The following is a 15,700-nucleotide window of genomic DNA, read 5'->3' on the forward strand; positions in this document are numbered from 1 at the left end:
AATATTTATTCTATAATTAATACCTTTACACCACATGAATAAATTGGATGAGTAATTGATATATTTAAAATAATTATTGTATATTTTTAATTAATATTAAAGAAATTAGTTTAACTACAACAACTTTGCGGAGTAGGATCATCACCCGACCGCTTAGTGATGGCCACCCTAGTAAATTCTTCAGATACTGTAGGATGAATTCCTACAGTGTCCTTTAAATGTTGATAGGTTAATCCAGCCCTATTAAAAAAAAAAAAAACATTAAATAAAAAATAAATAGACTATTTTTTTTACATATTTTGAGAGGAAGTCACACCCGCTGCATGTGTTTCCTCCGTCTTGCAAATGTACAACATAGCAAGAACGGTTTTGCGCGTGACAATTTTACTCCCTCTGTATTTATAGTAGAATTACTAAAATTCCACAACACATAGAATTTAAATTATTTAAAATAATTGGTTAGTGCTATAGAAGAAATGAAAATACTACGACATAAGAAAAATTCTTCCCTATGTGTTGTGGAATTTTGGTAATTCTACTATAAATAAAGAGGGAGTAAAGTTGTCCCTTGCAAAACAGTCTGTGCTATGTTGTACATTTGTGAGACGGAGACACACATCCTCTTAATATAAGTTTAGTTACTTTATAGCTGCAGCATATCCTTGTATTACTTCACCTGCTTGAGGCCCAATAAAATGCATACCCAAAACTTTTTGTGGTGCTTCTAAAAGAGTTATTACTTTTAAATAACAATGTTTAACATTTTTCTGGGGTATAAAAAACTCTGTAGGCTTATAATATGCATGATACACCTAAGACATAATATTAAATAATTAACAAAATTATAAACTGTACAGATTAAAAATAATAACTATAGGCATATTTTTTAAAGTTTGAGGGAACTGAACTCAATTTTACTGACTTATTTTCTAAGGTTATTATTAATTAGTTTTTTCTACTCTTAACAGTAAATTAAAATTTTAATAATTATTATTATGTTGACAATGATTGATTTTACATAATAAACACATAAATACATGAATTCATGAATACACATGAATACATAAAAATTGTTATGGAGAGGGCGAGGCCCCGTGGGGACACTACTGCAAGGACACTGCAGAAATAACACTTATGAACAATTTTAATGTTATAAGTAAGAACATCTGATATTATCCATAGACCATGAGTACCAAATAAAAACTCAAATAATATTAATAATTAATTTAGTATAGCTTTCAACGAGAAATCATTTTTTTTTTTTGCAAGTAGGTGGGTTAATAATTACCATAAGAATGGAATGCTTCTATAAATATTTTTCATTAAAATATCTGTGTTTGTAGATAGTTTTAATCTACAAGCAAAATATTAATTCCCAAATATATTTGGAAAACCTGTTTAGGGCTACAAGTAGGCCTATTAATTTATTTCGATAGAAACTATAAAAGTATAGGTAATATTTATATTTTTCTATATTACAATAGTAATTATTTCAAAATGTCTGAAAAAAAAACACCAAAATATGCAGTAAAAATTGTAAGCACTTAAAATTAAAATAAATGTCCAAATATGCAGCGAAAAAGTTTCATAGTTTAAAACCTCAGAATTCAATAATATTAATACATGAATATTATAACACAAACTTATTATTAAAAGATTAAAATGGATAACCCTTTATACTATTATAGATAACTAATAAATTAATAAATGGTGTACGGTAAATTATATATAAAAACCTGTATGATCTATAAGTTTGGCTACGTTGCACATTAAAATATTAAAAAACCTGTTTTTAAATTATTGACGTTTATACACAACAGTGTTTCGTAACTTTGATACCCACCCGATGACTAATACCACAACTGTTATAGTATGTTTTATTCATCAATACAAGGTCTAATGGTACTTACTTCAATCCCATTTTCAGTATATCTATTAATTGCTTCTTCTTCTGTGAGACCAACACAACCATACTCAAGAGGTGAGAAAACTGTTGTAGCAACGTTATCATAATCCATTTGTTCTTGAATGCCATTATATAATCGTCCAGCCAATAATTTGCCTGCTTGAATTGCTACTGGCGTTAGTTCTGGTCTTTCCTACAATAATTATTGGAATACAAACAAATTATTTAGTTTGAACATAATAGTAATAAAATAAATCAGTTGTTTGAATATTTTGAACATTTTTGATAACATCGTTATTTGCATAACTGCAAATCGTAAATAAAAAACTGATTTTATAATACAAAAATATATATATATTTTTTTTAACTAAAAGAAATAAATACAGGATTTAACACATAGCAGCATTAAAATGTATAAGTATTGTAAACTAAGTATTAAAAAAAAAACTCAAGTTCAATGTTCTAAAATTTTAAAAGCTAAATAAATACATTTAGATTGAAAGAAAATCCAATAAAACTACATTATAAAGATAAGGTATGTTTCTACATTTAATAAATTATACTTACGTGTAATACATCACCAACTGCATATATATTTGGAATATTAGTCTGTTCAGCATTAGTGATAAATTTGAAAGATTCAGGATGAACTTGTAAACCAGCAGCAGACGGATTTAATTCTTCAGATAAAGCTTTACGTCCTGTAGCTACAAGAACTGTATCAAATTCCCCTTGTCCGATCTAAAATAAAAAAAAAAATACTAAAATATTTCAAGTATCAAATATTACAAGCACTACTTACTTCATCACCACCTTTCCATTCTACTAATAATTTGCCATTGGGCTGCTTTGATACTTTGACAGGTATTTTTCCAAAAAGAAAATTTACACCTTTATGTTCCATTTCAGCTTGAACTAAATCTACCATACCCCTGTCAAAACCTCTGAGAAGCATAGATCGAACCATAACAGTTGCTTCATACCCTAAACCTTTCAGAAATCCTGCACATTCTAACCCAATATCTAAAAAGTTAATTTAAAATATATATTATATTATTTAATAAGATAATAATATTATGTTTGACTCACATCCGGCACCAATAACCAGAGTATTTCCTGGTGATGTAGGCATTGAAAAAAGGTCATCACTAGTGATACAATATTCTTTACACCCTGGAAAATCGGGGTAGCGTGGACGTCCACCAACAGCTATTACAATATCCTTTGCTGTTATTCGTCGTTCTTTACCATTTTTCATCTTTGCAATAACCGTATGAGCATCTTCAAATACGCCATGTCCATTGACATATTCAATTTTTCTGTAAAAAATGTTTAAAGATTTAAATTATATTTTAATATTAAATATTATTATAATTGTAATTAAAATATAAATACTTGTCTCTTAATTGTACACGTGTAACCCAGTTAACTGACTTAATATGATTTTGTACAGCTTCTACTAAAGATTCCCAATTGAATGAAATTGGATCAGGTATGTTCCATCCATAGCTCCGAGCTTCCTAATTTAGCAAAATTTGGGTTAAGTTTAGAATAAATATACACTTTAAATAAAATATTATTTAGCGTACTTGAATTGATTCGCCTAATAATGAGGCTTGATGCATTAGTTTTTTAGGTATACAACCAACATTAACACAAGTACCACCTATTCCCCAAGTGGTACCTTTTTCTGACGGAATAACAAAATCTAAAACTACAACTTGTTTTCCAAAACTTGAAGCTTCTTTAGCACAAGCTAAACCACCAGATCCTCCACCTATCACTAAAAGATCAAAATCATACTGTCCACCTAAAACAAAAATAAATATGATTAACATTTAAAAAGACAGACAATAAGGCAAGCTAAAATATTATATACGGTTTACTATAAAACTTATTTTATTTGTGGTTATCAATGTAAATGGTTAAAACGAGTCAATGATTAGTCGTTATCGTTCTTAGGATGCAAATAAAATAATATAATTTAAAATTATGTTATTAAAAAGTCACAAATTGGATCAATAATTGTAAATCGTTCAAGAAGAAAATATATTATAAGTAGTTTGGGTAAAAATATATAATAGATGCGCAGAGCATAAAAATGTTGTATGGGAACTACAAAGTACAAATGCATATACTATCCACATCCTTATTGATCTTTATAGGTTCATTAATAGATGAGAAAAAATTAGTCCTATTGATTATTTTTATCGGTTAATATGTATGACAATACTATTTAATATATTATAATATAGTTGTATATGTATATATATTTATATTTGAACACAAATAGAATAATATAAATTAACTATCAGTAACCATACACAATATAAAAGCTTTTAAGTTATTGATTTTATTATTTACATAAACTTATTTTTCTTAAAAATCTTTTATTGTTGTATGTAAATGTTTTACAAACATTTCGATTTTTTTGAAAAATACGTGAAGATAAAGACCGAACGCAAAACATTTCAATAAAATAAAATATTTTATTACATTGATCTTTGATATTTCGCTGAAAAATATTTGTAAACTTCAGTAAAAACTAAAAACATAAATTATATAACATTATGTAATTCAATGATTGCCGATTGCGTAATAAGTTATTAATATACATATTATTTTATAGTTATAAAAATGACGGAAATATGGGGAAGAATGTAAGATTGATAAGAAACCAAATTCACCAATGTTGTGGTGCACTGTTTGCCTTAAAAAATAAAAAGCCAAACCCATTGTTAGGTTAGTAAACACGGTTTGGAATGGTTTCAATTCTATGGTTATACTCATTAGTTAAAGTGTACTACACTACTAATACTTATAAAAACTTTTTATAAAGAGTAAATAGTTCGATAGTTAAAAATCAAAATGTGTTCCGTTTTAGTTACTGGTGCAAATAGAGGAATTGGACTAGGATTGGTCAAACATTTATTATCAAATCAAGCGTTTAATGTGGAGAACGTATTTGCGACTTGCAGAGATATGGGAAAAGCCAAGGTAATTATATACTTACTAGGTTCGACGGGAGCCATTTTAAAATTATTGTATTTCAAAATATTAAAAATTGATATTGTAATATATAAAATGCACGTTTTATGTACAACTGATCAAATTAAAAAAATTAGAAACAAAAACAAACTAATAAATGAATATACTTTCGTCTATCAAGTAGCTTAGTAGCTAGTAGCCGAACTTAGAATGGTCACTAACTCTGAAGTCTGAACTCGCAATAAGGAAAACGTTTGACGAATAAGGAAATATTACAATACCTAATGCAATTCAGTATTCATCATGCTTATCTGACGATATCATGGAACTAAATATTCACATGGAAGAAACTAGTAAAGTTTTTAAAAAATGTCTGGACCACAATTTAAGATTTAAGATCTGTCTTGATTGTTTTATGGTCTTGATATCTCATATCTCAGAATCAATCCTAATCATTTTTTTAATTTAAATTAATAAATTGTTCGCTGTGGGACGTCGCGGCCGTACGGGATAAATATTAAATTATGATCCAAAATTCAAAATATCAAATAATATGATATACTACCGTAGTACCGTGGCACCTTAAGGATGACGTCACACCCGCACCACACATGTGTTGTCTCCGTCTTACAAGTGCATAACGTATATTTTACGCTCAGCGGGCTACGTTTGAATCCCGGAAAAAAAATTTTAAAAAATTAAAAAAATATTAATAGTAATGAAAATGCTAAAAAATTCATTTTTGTATTACCAATATTATGGTTTATTGAGCGGTTGAGAGTAAAAACACATATCATGTATATTGTAGAAGAGAAGCCAATCTGTGCCTGTATAAAATTAAATGTTCGATATATTAATTACTCGACTCAAAAAGTAAAATATCAAGTTTTAGAGCTAATTATTGGACATTGAAAATATATAGGTAACGTAACCTTTTTTGGATATAGGTATATTCTATCATATATAGTGTATAGATTATACCAGTCTTGTAAAGAATACTTTTATTTTGTATTCGGAATACATATTCGAATAGTTCTTAAAAAATATATTCAGAATACATATTCGAATACTTTAAAAAGTATTTGAATACTATTAGAATACTTTTTTTTATAACTAGTTTTTGTCAGTTTTTGAATGGTTGGTAATTAAAATTTATTAATTTATAATTAAAAATACAACCTAATCATAAAATATTTGTAAATTTTGACCACATATATGATACGACCGATACGGGCCATATACGGGATACAACAAATTGGTGTTTATAAAAATAATCACATCATTGGTCAATATTATATTTCCTTCAAAGAATAAAATTAATGTTCATGATTTATAATATGTCTACTATTCACAAATTTAAAACTATTTTTCTGGATCGGAAAAAAGTATTTTTTTTTTGAATAAAAAATACAAATAAAAGTATTCAGAATACGCATTTGAATACTTTAAAAAAAAAGTATTTAAAATAGTATTCGAATACAAAAAAAGTATTCAAGACTGGATTATACATATATAGTACATATATAAGCGCTAATTGAGAACACTCAATATCTTTGAGTAGGGCAATACAATTTGAATTCTGTTTTCTATTTGGTTGATATGACATAAAAATACACTTTTTGATGGCCTATGAATTTTTTTAATATAATTAGACTTACGCATACGCAATATAACCTTTTTTTCTTAAATGATAACCGCCTATTTTAACTACTAATTTTTTAATACATTTTGGTAGTTGAACCAACGTTTTTTTGTTTATATAGTTATCGTTGTGATCATTTTAAATTAAAAGTGTGTACGGTGTACCTACAGTATGATATTTTCTTCAGTACTAAATTAAAAATTATGATATAAGTATATTAGATTTTCTAATGGCAGTTAGCCACAACATTAGAAAGCAATGCCACTAAATTATTTTAAATTTGTTCAAAGTTACATTTTTTTAAATATTTTAAATTTTTAAAATTTTTAAAATTATATACAAATGACAAATGACAATTATTTACCTTTAAACATTTTTTTTAATTATATACAAATGACAAATGGCAATTATTTACCTTCAAACATTTTTTTAATTATGTACAAATGACAATTAATGACAATGTAAAATGCAGATTGCAGCTATACCTGTATACTTTATAATAATTAATAAGTAATACATAATATGTTATTAAACTATTTATTATATATATTTTGATTTATGGTTTATGTTATATGATTTTTTAACTGTGATATAATTAGTTATTGTTTAATGTTATATAGTAGATGTACATTTTTTTATAGTTACCTTTTAATAAAATAATAGTATTGTCTAGTATAATAAATATTAAATTAGATAGATACCTAATAATATAATAATTAATGAAAAACAATTGTTAACATTAATGTTTTAACACTTTAACAGTTTATTAAATTACAAAATATTAAACTAGTATTTTAGAATATTATATATCTTATGGTTATAGATATTATTTTAAAGAAGTTTTAGGTACTAAAACTTTAGTGATAAATGCAATGATTATATTATGATTATATTTAATTATGGAAATCATAATAAAAAAAGAATAATGTATTTAGTTGGTACGGGGCTTTTTTTTCCAATGCATAATTTCCAGGTTTTTTTTTCCTAGATTCATGCGAGGTACTATGCGCATAGTAAACCTACCAAATATATTAATAGAAGTATTAAAAATTTAAGTTTGGAGCTAAATGTGCCGTTTTCATCTATTTCATCTTACTCTCATGACCTTAATTACCTTAGTACAACCATTTTTACCAATTTTTATAATGCATATGTACCTATACCTCTGTAGTTTATACATTGTAGATATATTTTAATACACAATATATTATATTACTGTTTTAAAGTAAAAAGTTTTAGCTTAATAATTATCAAAATTAATTAACATTTTATGGTACAAAAGACTTCAGATTATTTTAGACTCTGAGAAGAGTGATGAATGATTTTACAATTATGTGTGTTATTTATTATTTTTAATAATCCAGTTTTTGACAAAATCAATTTTATTTTCTTGACATTACTCAAAAACGAATAACTGTAGATACTTGGAATTTGCCCCAAATATTTAATTTAGAATTTTCTATACCCGATATAATTTTTATATTTTTTTTTATTTTAAAGAACAAGGCCTCTACTACATTGGTCATTGGCCGCAATTAATGATTACAAACTGATTAATACATTATAGGTAAATGATTATAAATATAAAGTAAGTAACAATATGAATTAATAAAGAAAGAAACGAAATACATAAAAAAAAATTATTTAGATTTTTGGTTAAATGGTTTTGTGTAAGTTGGTGTCTCTTATAAAACTAAGTGTACTGTTGATATTTAGAGGTTCATTGTTAAGACATTCGGAGATACTACTTGGAATGTTGTACTTAGTTCTTTCTTCATTAAATTGGCGACATTCTAATAGAAGATGTTTGATGGAGATTTCGGATCTGCAGGTGATGCATGGTGTTCTGGGTCTGTTTTGTCCATGAGGTGTTTGTGGGTATGCCAGTAGTGTCCAATCCTTGGGCGGGTTAGAATTACTTCTTGTTGTCTAGTTATATTTATTGGGTTAATCCATCTATCGGTGGTGGGTTTAATCTCTCTTAATTTGTTGTCCCTCAGTAAATACCATTCCTTACACCATAAGTTTCCTATGATATTTTTAGCTTCTCTTTTAAGGTCATCTTTAGAAAGAAAGCTCAATATTTTGATGGTTTGATCACTGGTTGTTTATTTTGCCATCATGTCTGCTCTTTTGTTCCCTTCAATTCCGGTATGGCTAGGAATTCATGTTAGTATTATAAGTTTGTTAATACTGTTGAGAAAATTAATAATATTATTGGTTATTTCGTTATTTTTTGGGGGGTTTTGGATACTTATTAGTGTACTCAGAGAGTGAGTCGGTTAGTATGTTGAAGGTGTAGTTAGGCATTTCCTTAATTATATGGATTGCTTTTTGGATCGCTAAGGCTTCTGCGGTAAATATGGTGTTTAGGGCAGGTAATCTAAATTTGTATATTGAACTATTGATTATTATTGCGAATGCAATGCTATTTTCGGTTTTGGATGCGGCAGTAAAAACTAATACATGATCTCTATTTTGTGTTTTTTTTCTTTAAAAAGATTTCTAAAAATCTGAGGGGCGGTGTTTCCTTTGTTGCTTTCAGCAAAGCAATAATCAATTACAAAATTATTTGGTCTCTAAGGTGGTTTTGTCAGAATTTCGGATTTTATTATATGTTTGGGGTTTATACTATGGGCATTAAAAAAGTTTTTTATCCGTCTGCCAATTGGATTGCTTATGTTAGTCTGTAGATAATATGCATTATTGTTTCTTTTGTCAAATAAAGAGTTATAGGTCGGGATGTTTGGATATGAGGCTATTTTGAATGCGTATTATAGTTCGAGTAATTTCCGTCTTTTTTCTAGGGATATCTCCCCAGTAATACATAGAAGACTATTGATCGGGTTGATTTTAAATGCACCTGCTATTAGGCGTAGGTTGTTCTTTTGAATTGTCTCGAGTTTTTCTAGACTTGTTGTTTTTGCACTGCTGTATACGATAGCACCGTATTCTATTTTAGATCTAATTAATGTTTTGTAAACATTGTGAAGAATTTTATTTTGAGCACCCCATTTGTTCTTCGCTAGTAATTTGATTATGTTGTTGGTTTTGGAAGTATTTGTTTTTAAGAATGAAAAGTGCTTGTTTCAGTTCAGATTTTTGTCGAAAATCATTCCAAGGACTTTGATGTCATTGACTATGTGTATAATTAAACTGTTGAGTTTTATTTCTAGTTTGGGTGCTTTTTTTGTTTTCTTAGAGAAAACTATGCATTTGGATTTAATTGGTAAAAATCTGAAACCATTTATTTTGCTCCAATCATTTATGATATCTACACTAAGCTGGATGTTTTCTAAAATGGATTTATTATTTTTGCTTTAGTGTAAATTAATATCATCGGCAAATACAATTCTATTAAATATTATGTAGTTTTACATTAAAATGTAATAATACGTCAATTTACTCTAATTTTTAAGCCAACAATATAAAATTAAATATATTAAAATAACATAAAAGAAAAATGCCGCCCGTATCCGGGATCGAACCTGCGTCGGAGCGTCTCTCAACCAAAGCCTTAGTCCGCTCAGCCACTCTATCCCCCTCTAATAGATTTATTTTATCAAATATCAGGTATTAGGTGGTAGGTATTATAATTTATAATACACTTGAGTACTTGTCTTTTTAATACAAGGTTACTATTTAGTATTTTTTCAATAAATGTTACAAAATGTTTGTGATTAGTTTGCATTGAGACATACAAAGACACATAAAATAAATAAAATAATTTTTCAGGAATTAATGGAATTGAAAAAGAATCCACAACTTCATATTCTGGAAGCAGGTAAGTAATTGAATATTTATATAGTATATTTTATCTATTTATTTTTTTAATAATGCAGGTCTATGAGGGCACTAGGGCAGCCTAATAGCCCATGAACTTTAAAGTATTACTATATGGCCACAAAATATTTTAATTTTAAGCCTTGGAAAATGTACAGTAAACTAGGTTTTTCACTATAATTAAAGATAATATACTGGTTAGGTTGGTCCATTGGCTTTAGCTTCCTTTATATATATATTTAAAAAAAATTAAAATGAGAAAAAATGCAGATGTGTAAATCCTAAGTTGGTAGATTTTTTCATTAACTTATCACAACTAAGTGGTAAATTTAATATTGATACCTATTAGACTGTTAGTGGTAAGTGAATAGCCATGAGTAGTCATAGTCACACCAGCATATTGTGTTCTCTGATAATATGTAAAAAAGTCTATATGGACTCATATTTTTACTGTCAGACAATCAGTCTGAAATTACAAATTATTAAATTCACAGAATAAAAAAAAAAAATCTAAATATATATTTAATTTTCTTAACTATTCTTTATGCAGCCATACCTACAATCGTTGGTTTTTAGGTAATTGTGGCCAGATATTATTTATTTTATTATTTTAATTTTGAAGCAAAATAATAATACATAATATGTAGCATATTCTCACATATATATACATATATAACACAGTATCATACTTAATTACCTACTAGTTCTTAGTCTTCTTACTACATCTTATATTTATATTATTATTCAATATCTGTTCTGTAAAAAACTTGTGGTGGGATCACTGAGTTTTTTTGCACAATTAGTTTATAATAATAATTATTATTTTTAATATAGCTGCTAAATTAAAGAAATTAGAATGACTGTTGTAGGTAAGGTTGCCCGCAGAAATGTGAACCAGGAGGAAGTCAAAGGTCTCTGATAATACAGTAAAGCTATATCCTCTATTTACAAAAAACTTTTGCATTAATGTAGTATTTGGATTAAATTCTGGCTTATAATTAGCATATACTCAAGACTCTTTTATGATTACATCTTACTCAACTACATTTTATGTTCTCATTTACGTCTCTATATTATATTGGTAAGTTGGAAATGAGTGTTTGTGTAATGTCCAAAACGAGCTAAAGTGTTTACCATAATGAACAGGAGTACAGGATCCAGGTTAATGAGATCCCATACATATTATGGAAACAACATGGAACTATTTATCCATGAAGGTCTTACATAACAAGTGTACAATTCTATGTATAATACTTGTCACACTAACTCACTGTATAATGTGTAAGACATTAAAATGTATTGTGTAAACACGACTCCAATGCGTTACCATTTACCACTACCCAATTGGCCATCTATATAACAGTATAACTCATACTTCATAAGATATAGCCACTGAGCAGATCCTATGAACCTATTCCTATCAACTATGCCTTATAGGTGCATAGGGCAGATATTACAATTGGCATCAGATATTTGTACCAAGTGATTGTCCCAAAATTCTACCATAATACTTTTTAAATTAATTAATAGATAATATATAAATGTCATAATATGATATAAATAACTCTATATCTATTGATTACTTGTTTTTATGTTATATATTTATGCTTATAGATCTAATTGATCATGGATCATTCTTTAATTTGGCTTCACAAGTTTCAAATATTGTTAAAGACAAAGGTCTCAATGTCCTAATTAACAATGCTGGGATATCATCAAAATTTACTAGGATTGGCTTAGTAAAATCTGAAGATTTACTAAACCATTTCAAAATAAATACCATTGGACCTATAATGTTAACACAAGTAAAATAATAAATTATTTTTATTCAAATTAAAATGTTTAAATTTTCATAGGACAATTTTTTTTAGGCATTATTACCATTATTAAAAATGGCTTCAGAAAAAGATAAATCTGCCACTGGAGTATATAAAGCTGTAATTGTTAATATGAGTTCAATTTTGGGTTCCATCACTAAAAATGATCAAGGTGGTTTTTATCCATATAGAACAAGCAAGGTAATGTATGACTGTTATTCTATACTAGGTACTATTAAAAAAAAGTGGCGTACTGAGATTCAAAATATTATGTTGCCTAGTCTTGTTTAGTATATCCTAATCTTAAGAGGACATGGCACCCGCATGTGTTGTCTCGATCTTACAAGCGCGTAACATAGCAAATTTATGCTGAGCAGATCACAATTAGCTCCGTTAGTTTAAAAATTAAAGTGAATTGACCTCTTATAAAATTATTCTAAGTGACGTACAGCGGATGTAAATAATTTGTAGACTTGGTTGAATTTGTAATTGTATTTATTTATTACTGTTCTCTTCCGTGAAAATATTCTAAGTCCAAATTGTTAAGTTATTATCCTGACTTTCATGGAGGTGCTCATCCCAGGTCGAGTGTGACACGTCTGAATACAGGCCATTTCAGGGGCTACTTTATAGTCCTAACCATGCTCCCCCTGCCTATCAATACCTTATAAATGCTCTTACGGAAGCAGTCTCCATCAACAATCTCTTCAGAAATGCCTACAGCCCATGTTTATCTCGTGTTATTATAAATATAATATAAAATATATATCACTTTATACATAAGACACATAACATATAGAGTATTTCTATTATTATTCCTGAATATACTTTTATGTTGACATATTTGCATGATAGTAATTCCGATGTCTTATTAATTTTGCAATACACACAATTCCGGGTTCAATCATACTCAATGATTAACTTCCATCTTTCTTCAAGCCCTTTTAGAAATGAATCTTTCCCATTAGTTATCAATCATAACGAACCCCGTTCCTTTACCACCTTGCCTAAGCCTAAGACTTAGTTTCTAAATCTCGTGGTCAACGCTTTGATAACATAATTGTTTAGTTTTTTATACTAACAAGTTGTATTAGCATGTATTTGGTTGTTATCTATATTATTAGCTATTAAGTTGGTACGGCAAAATGTAAGGGTAAAATTATTATCTGGGCAATGCCGTAGGCTTTTTATTATATTTCAATTTTAATGCGAGTTATGACTATTTTAAATTTATAATTTGTTTGTAAATCTTATAATACTCGCTAAAATTAAAATATAAGAAAAAGCCTACGACATTGGACATTGCATAGATAATAATCTTGCCTTGAAATTTTATAAGAAGTAAATTCATTCTAATTTTTAAACTAGTATAGCTAAATGTGATCTACTGAGTGTAAAATTTGCTATGTTACGCTCTTGTAAGATGGACACAACTATGTGGGTTCTACATCCCACATCCGCATATCTATATGTTTATTATTATATTTTATTTATTAATCTAAATATTAGATATTAGTGAATGTTTACTTACCATAACATTACATATTTTTACCCACACATCAGTTATATACATGTAGTCTAAGCATCATTTGACCAAATATTTTCGGCACACCGCAATACATCCTTATATATTTTTAAATCATAAAATTTAAACAAATAAAAACAATAAAATGTATATTATATCATCCGTTTTATATAGATATAGTTGGTATTTAAAAGAAATGTATAATTTTGTAACCCTTATGAGTTAATACACATAAAATAATTATTATTATAAGGTAGTGTTTATTATTAAATTTATATTATATATATATGTGGTTTTAACTTTTAGACTGCCATAAACGTTGCTACAAAATCGTTGAGTGTTGATCTTAAAAATAATGGAATATTGGCAGTTAGCATTCATCCTGGATGGGTTAAAACTGCAATGGGTGGTACAAGTGCACCACTTGAAGTTGAACAGTCTGTTACAGGAATCTGCCACTTCTTGAAGAATATTAACAAATCCCACAATGGTGGATTTTATGATTTTGAAGGAAAAGTACTTCCTTGGTAAAAAATTAGTATAAATTACAATCCTAAGAGGTTTAAATAGTATTATTAATATGTATAGTTTAGCACTTATGTCAAAATTATTTTTAGTTAAAAACAAATATAACATATTTTTAAATAAAACATTTTGAGACCTTTATTATTGTCACAAAACTTGTTTTTCTCAGATAAATATATCTTTGATAAATCAATTCCTTTTGATTTCGAACACACTAGGAAATAATTGTTTAGATTCAAAGCGGAGCAGTTAATGTATTGATTTTACAATTTTGTATATTATATTTATTAGAAAAACATGGAATCTTCTATTAAAGTTTCAAATTTTAGCTATGAAAAAAAAAAATTGTTATGAATTTCTAACTGAAAAGAGTTTTTAAATTATCACGATTTTTATGAATTTTGTAAAAATTCTAAATTCAGATAATCATAAAAAATTATTGTGGATTTACACTCAACATTGTTTTTAAATGACACTATTATGAACTTATGTGGAACCCTTATACTTACATTTGCACATTTTTTGATTAATCGACAAATTATTTATTGACTAACGATTGAAAGAAAATCCAAAATTTTTCATCAAATAGCTTAAAAATAGTTGAATGGTTATATGAACATATCGTGAAAATGTAAAGTATCTATTGCTATAAGTTTTTAAGTTACACCAAAAAAACTAAATACATATGTACCTAATACATTTAGTTGAAAACCGGTTCGGCGTACATTTTTTTTTTTTTAAGTTTTTAAAAACTTCTATAGGAATTTTATACTTTTAACCTCTCAAAATACCAAATACTTACTGGATTCACTTATCTGTTAGAAAAGATGCTGAAGTAGAATATCAAAGAAATTTAACTACCCCAAAAGGTGATGACACAAAAAAAAATAATAAAAAAACATATATTGTTATAAAATAAATTCATTCATATTGCTCTGCTCTGTTGAGCGTAAATCAACAATAACGTTTTATGAGCTTTTGAACTTTAAATATTTACAAAATTGGATATTCACTCGTAAAATAAAGTTTCTCCTCAAATGATTTTCTTATTTTGTTTTACCTAATTCAATAACAAATATTCATAGATGCTTGAAATTTTCACTAAATATTTATATTGACACTTTTTATAAATGGTAAAATTTTCAAAATTTTTTGATTCTTTTTTTTTTTTTTTATTTAGTGAACAAGGCTTCAACAGCTTAGGTTATTAGCCTACAATTTTAACAATATAAACATATATGAAAATAATAGATAATTATAATTTATGGTTTAAGTGTATGTAATGGAAAAATTTATAAATAGCTTCAGTATTTTCCTCGCAGAGAGCAAGACTAAGAGAAGTTGTGTTTCTGAAAAAAAACGTCCGAGCTTCTGTGTATTTCGGACATCTGGTGATGATGTGGTCGATCAATAAGGTCACGTTGCATGTATGGCATACTGGAGCAGGTTCCTTGGTGATGAGGAAGGAGTGGGTAAGGTGAGTGTGTCCTATTCTGGCTCAGGTTATAATGACC

General features: G+C 27.5%; 2 protein-coding genes across 4 annotated transcripts; one reads left to right on the top strand and one right to left on the bottom strand.

Moving 5' to 3' along the window:
- Positions 1–39: 39 nt before the first annotated feature.
- LOC100163001 (thioredoxin reductase 1, mitochondrial) lies at positions 40–5,191 on the bottom strand. 2 transcript variants are annotated; one of them, XM_001942615.4, is made up of 9 exons: positions 4,920–5,191; positions 3,496–3,716; positions 3,302–3,426; positions 2,996–3,225; positions 2,709–2,929; positions 2,474–2,647; positions 1,911–2,099; positions 643–812; positions 40–240 (listed from the first exon to the last, which is right to left on the bottom strand). In XM_001942615.4, the coding sequence occupies exons 1-9, from the start codon at positions 4,936–4,938 to the stop codon at positions 111–113; spliced, it is 1,479 nt and encodes a 492-aa protein (XP_001942650.2). In that variant the 5' UTR covers positions 4,939–5,191; the 3' UTR covers positions 40–110. The 2 variants fall into 2 exon arrangements, with proteins under 2 accessions (XP_001942650.2, XP_008179444.1); XM_008181222.3 differs by lacking the exon at positions 4,920–5,191 and adding an exon at positions 4,271–4,401.
- Sni (sniffer) lies at positions 4,689–14,327 on the top strand. Of its 2 annotated transcripts, none has more exon segments than NM_001162457.2 (5): positions 4,689–4,903; positions 10,272–10,320; positions 11,934–12,124; positions 12,191–12,337; positions 13,968–14,327. In NM_001162457.2, coding segments are annotated over 5 exon segments (741 nt in total). In that variant the 5' UTR covers positions 4,689–4,774; the 3' UTR covers positions 14,193–14,327.
- Positions 14,328–15,700: the final 1,373 nt, after the last annotated feature.

Source organism: Acyrthosiphon pisum, chromosome A1 (genome assembly GCF_005508785.2).
Source record: "Acyrthosiphon pisum isolate AL4f chromosome A1, pea_aphid_22Mar2018_4r6ur, whole genome shotgun sequence".
Taxonomy (NCBI): domain Eukaryota; kingdom Metazoa; phylum Arthropoda; class Insecta; order Hemiptera; family Aphididae; genus Acyrthosiphon; species Acyrthosiphon pisum.

Coding starts and splice junctions, on each gene's coding strand:
- LOC100163001 (XM_008181222.3), bottom strand. CDS start 4,376: ATGTTTTGCGTTCGGTCTTTATCTTCACGTATTTTTCAAAAAAATCGA. Junction 2,930..2,995: donor TCTGGTTATTGGTGCCGGAT/GTGAGTCAAACA, acceptor TTAACTTTTTAG/ATATTGGGTTAGAATGTGCA. Junction 241..642: donor GGATATGCTGCAGCTATAAA/GTAACTAAACTT, acceptor TTTTTTTAATAG/GGCTGGATTAACCTATCAAC.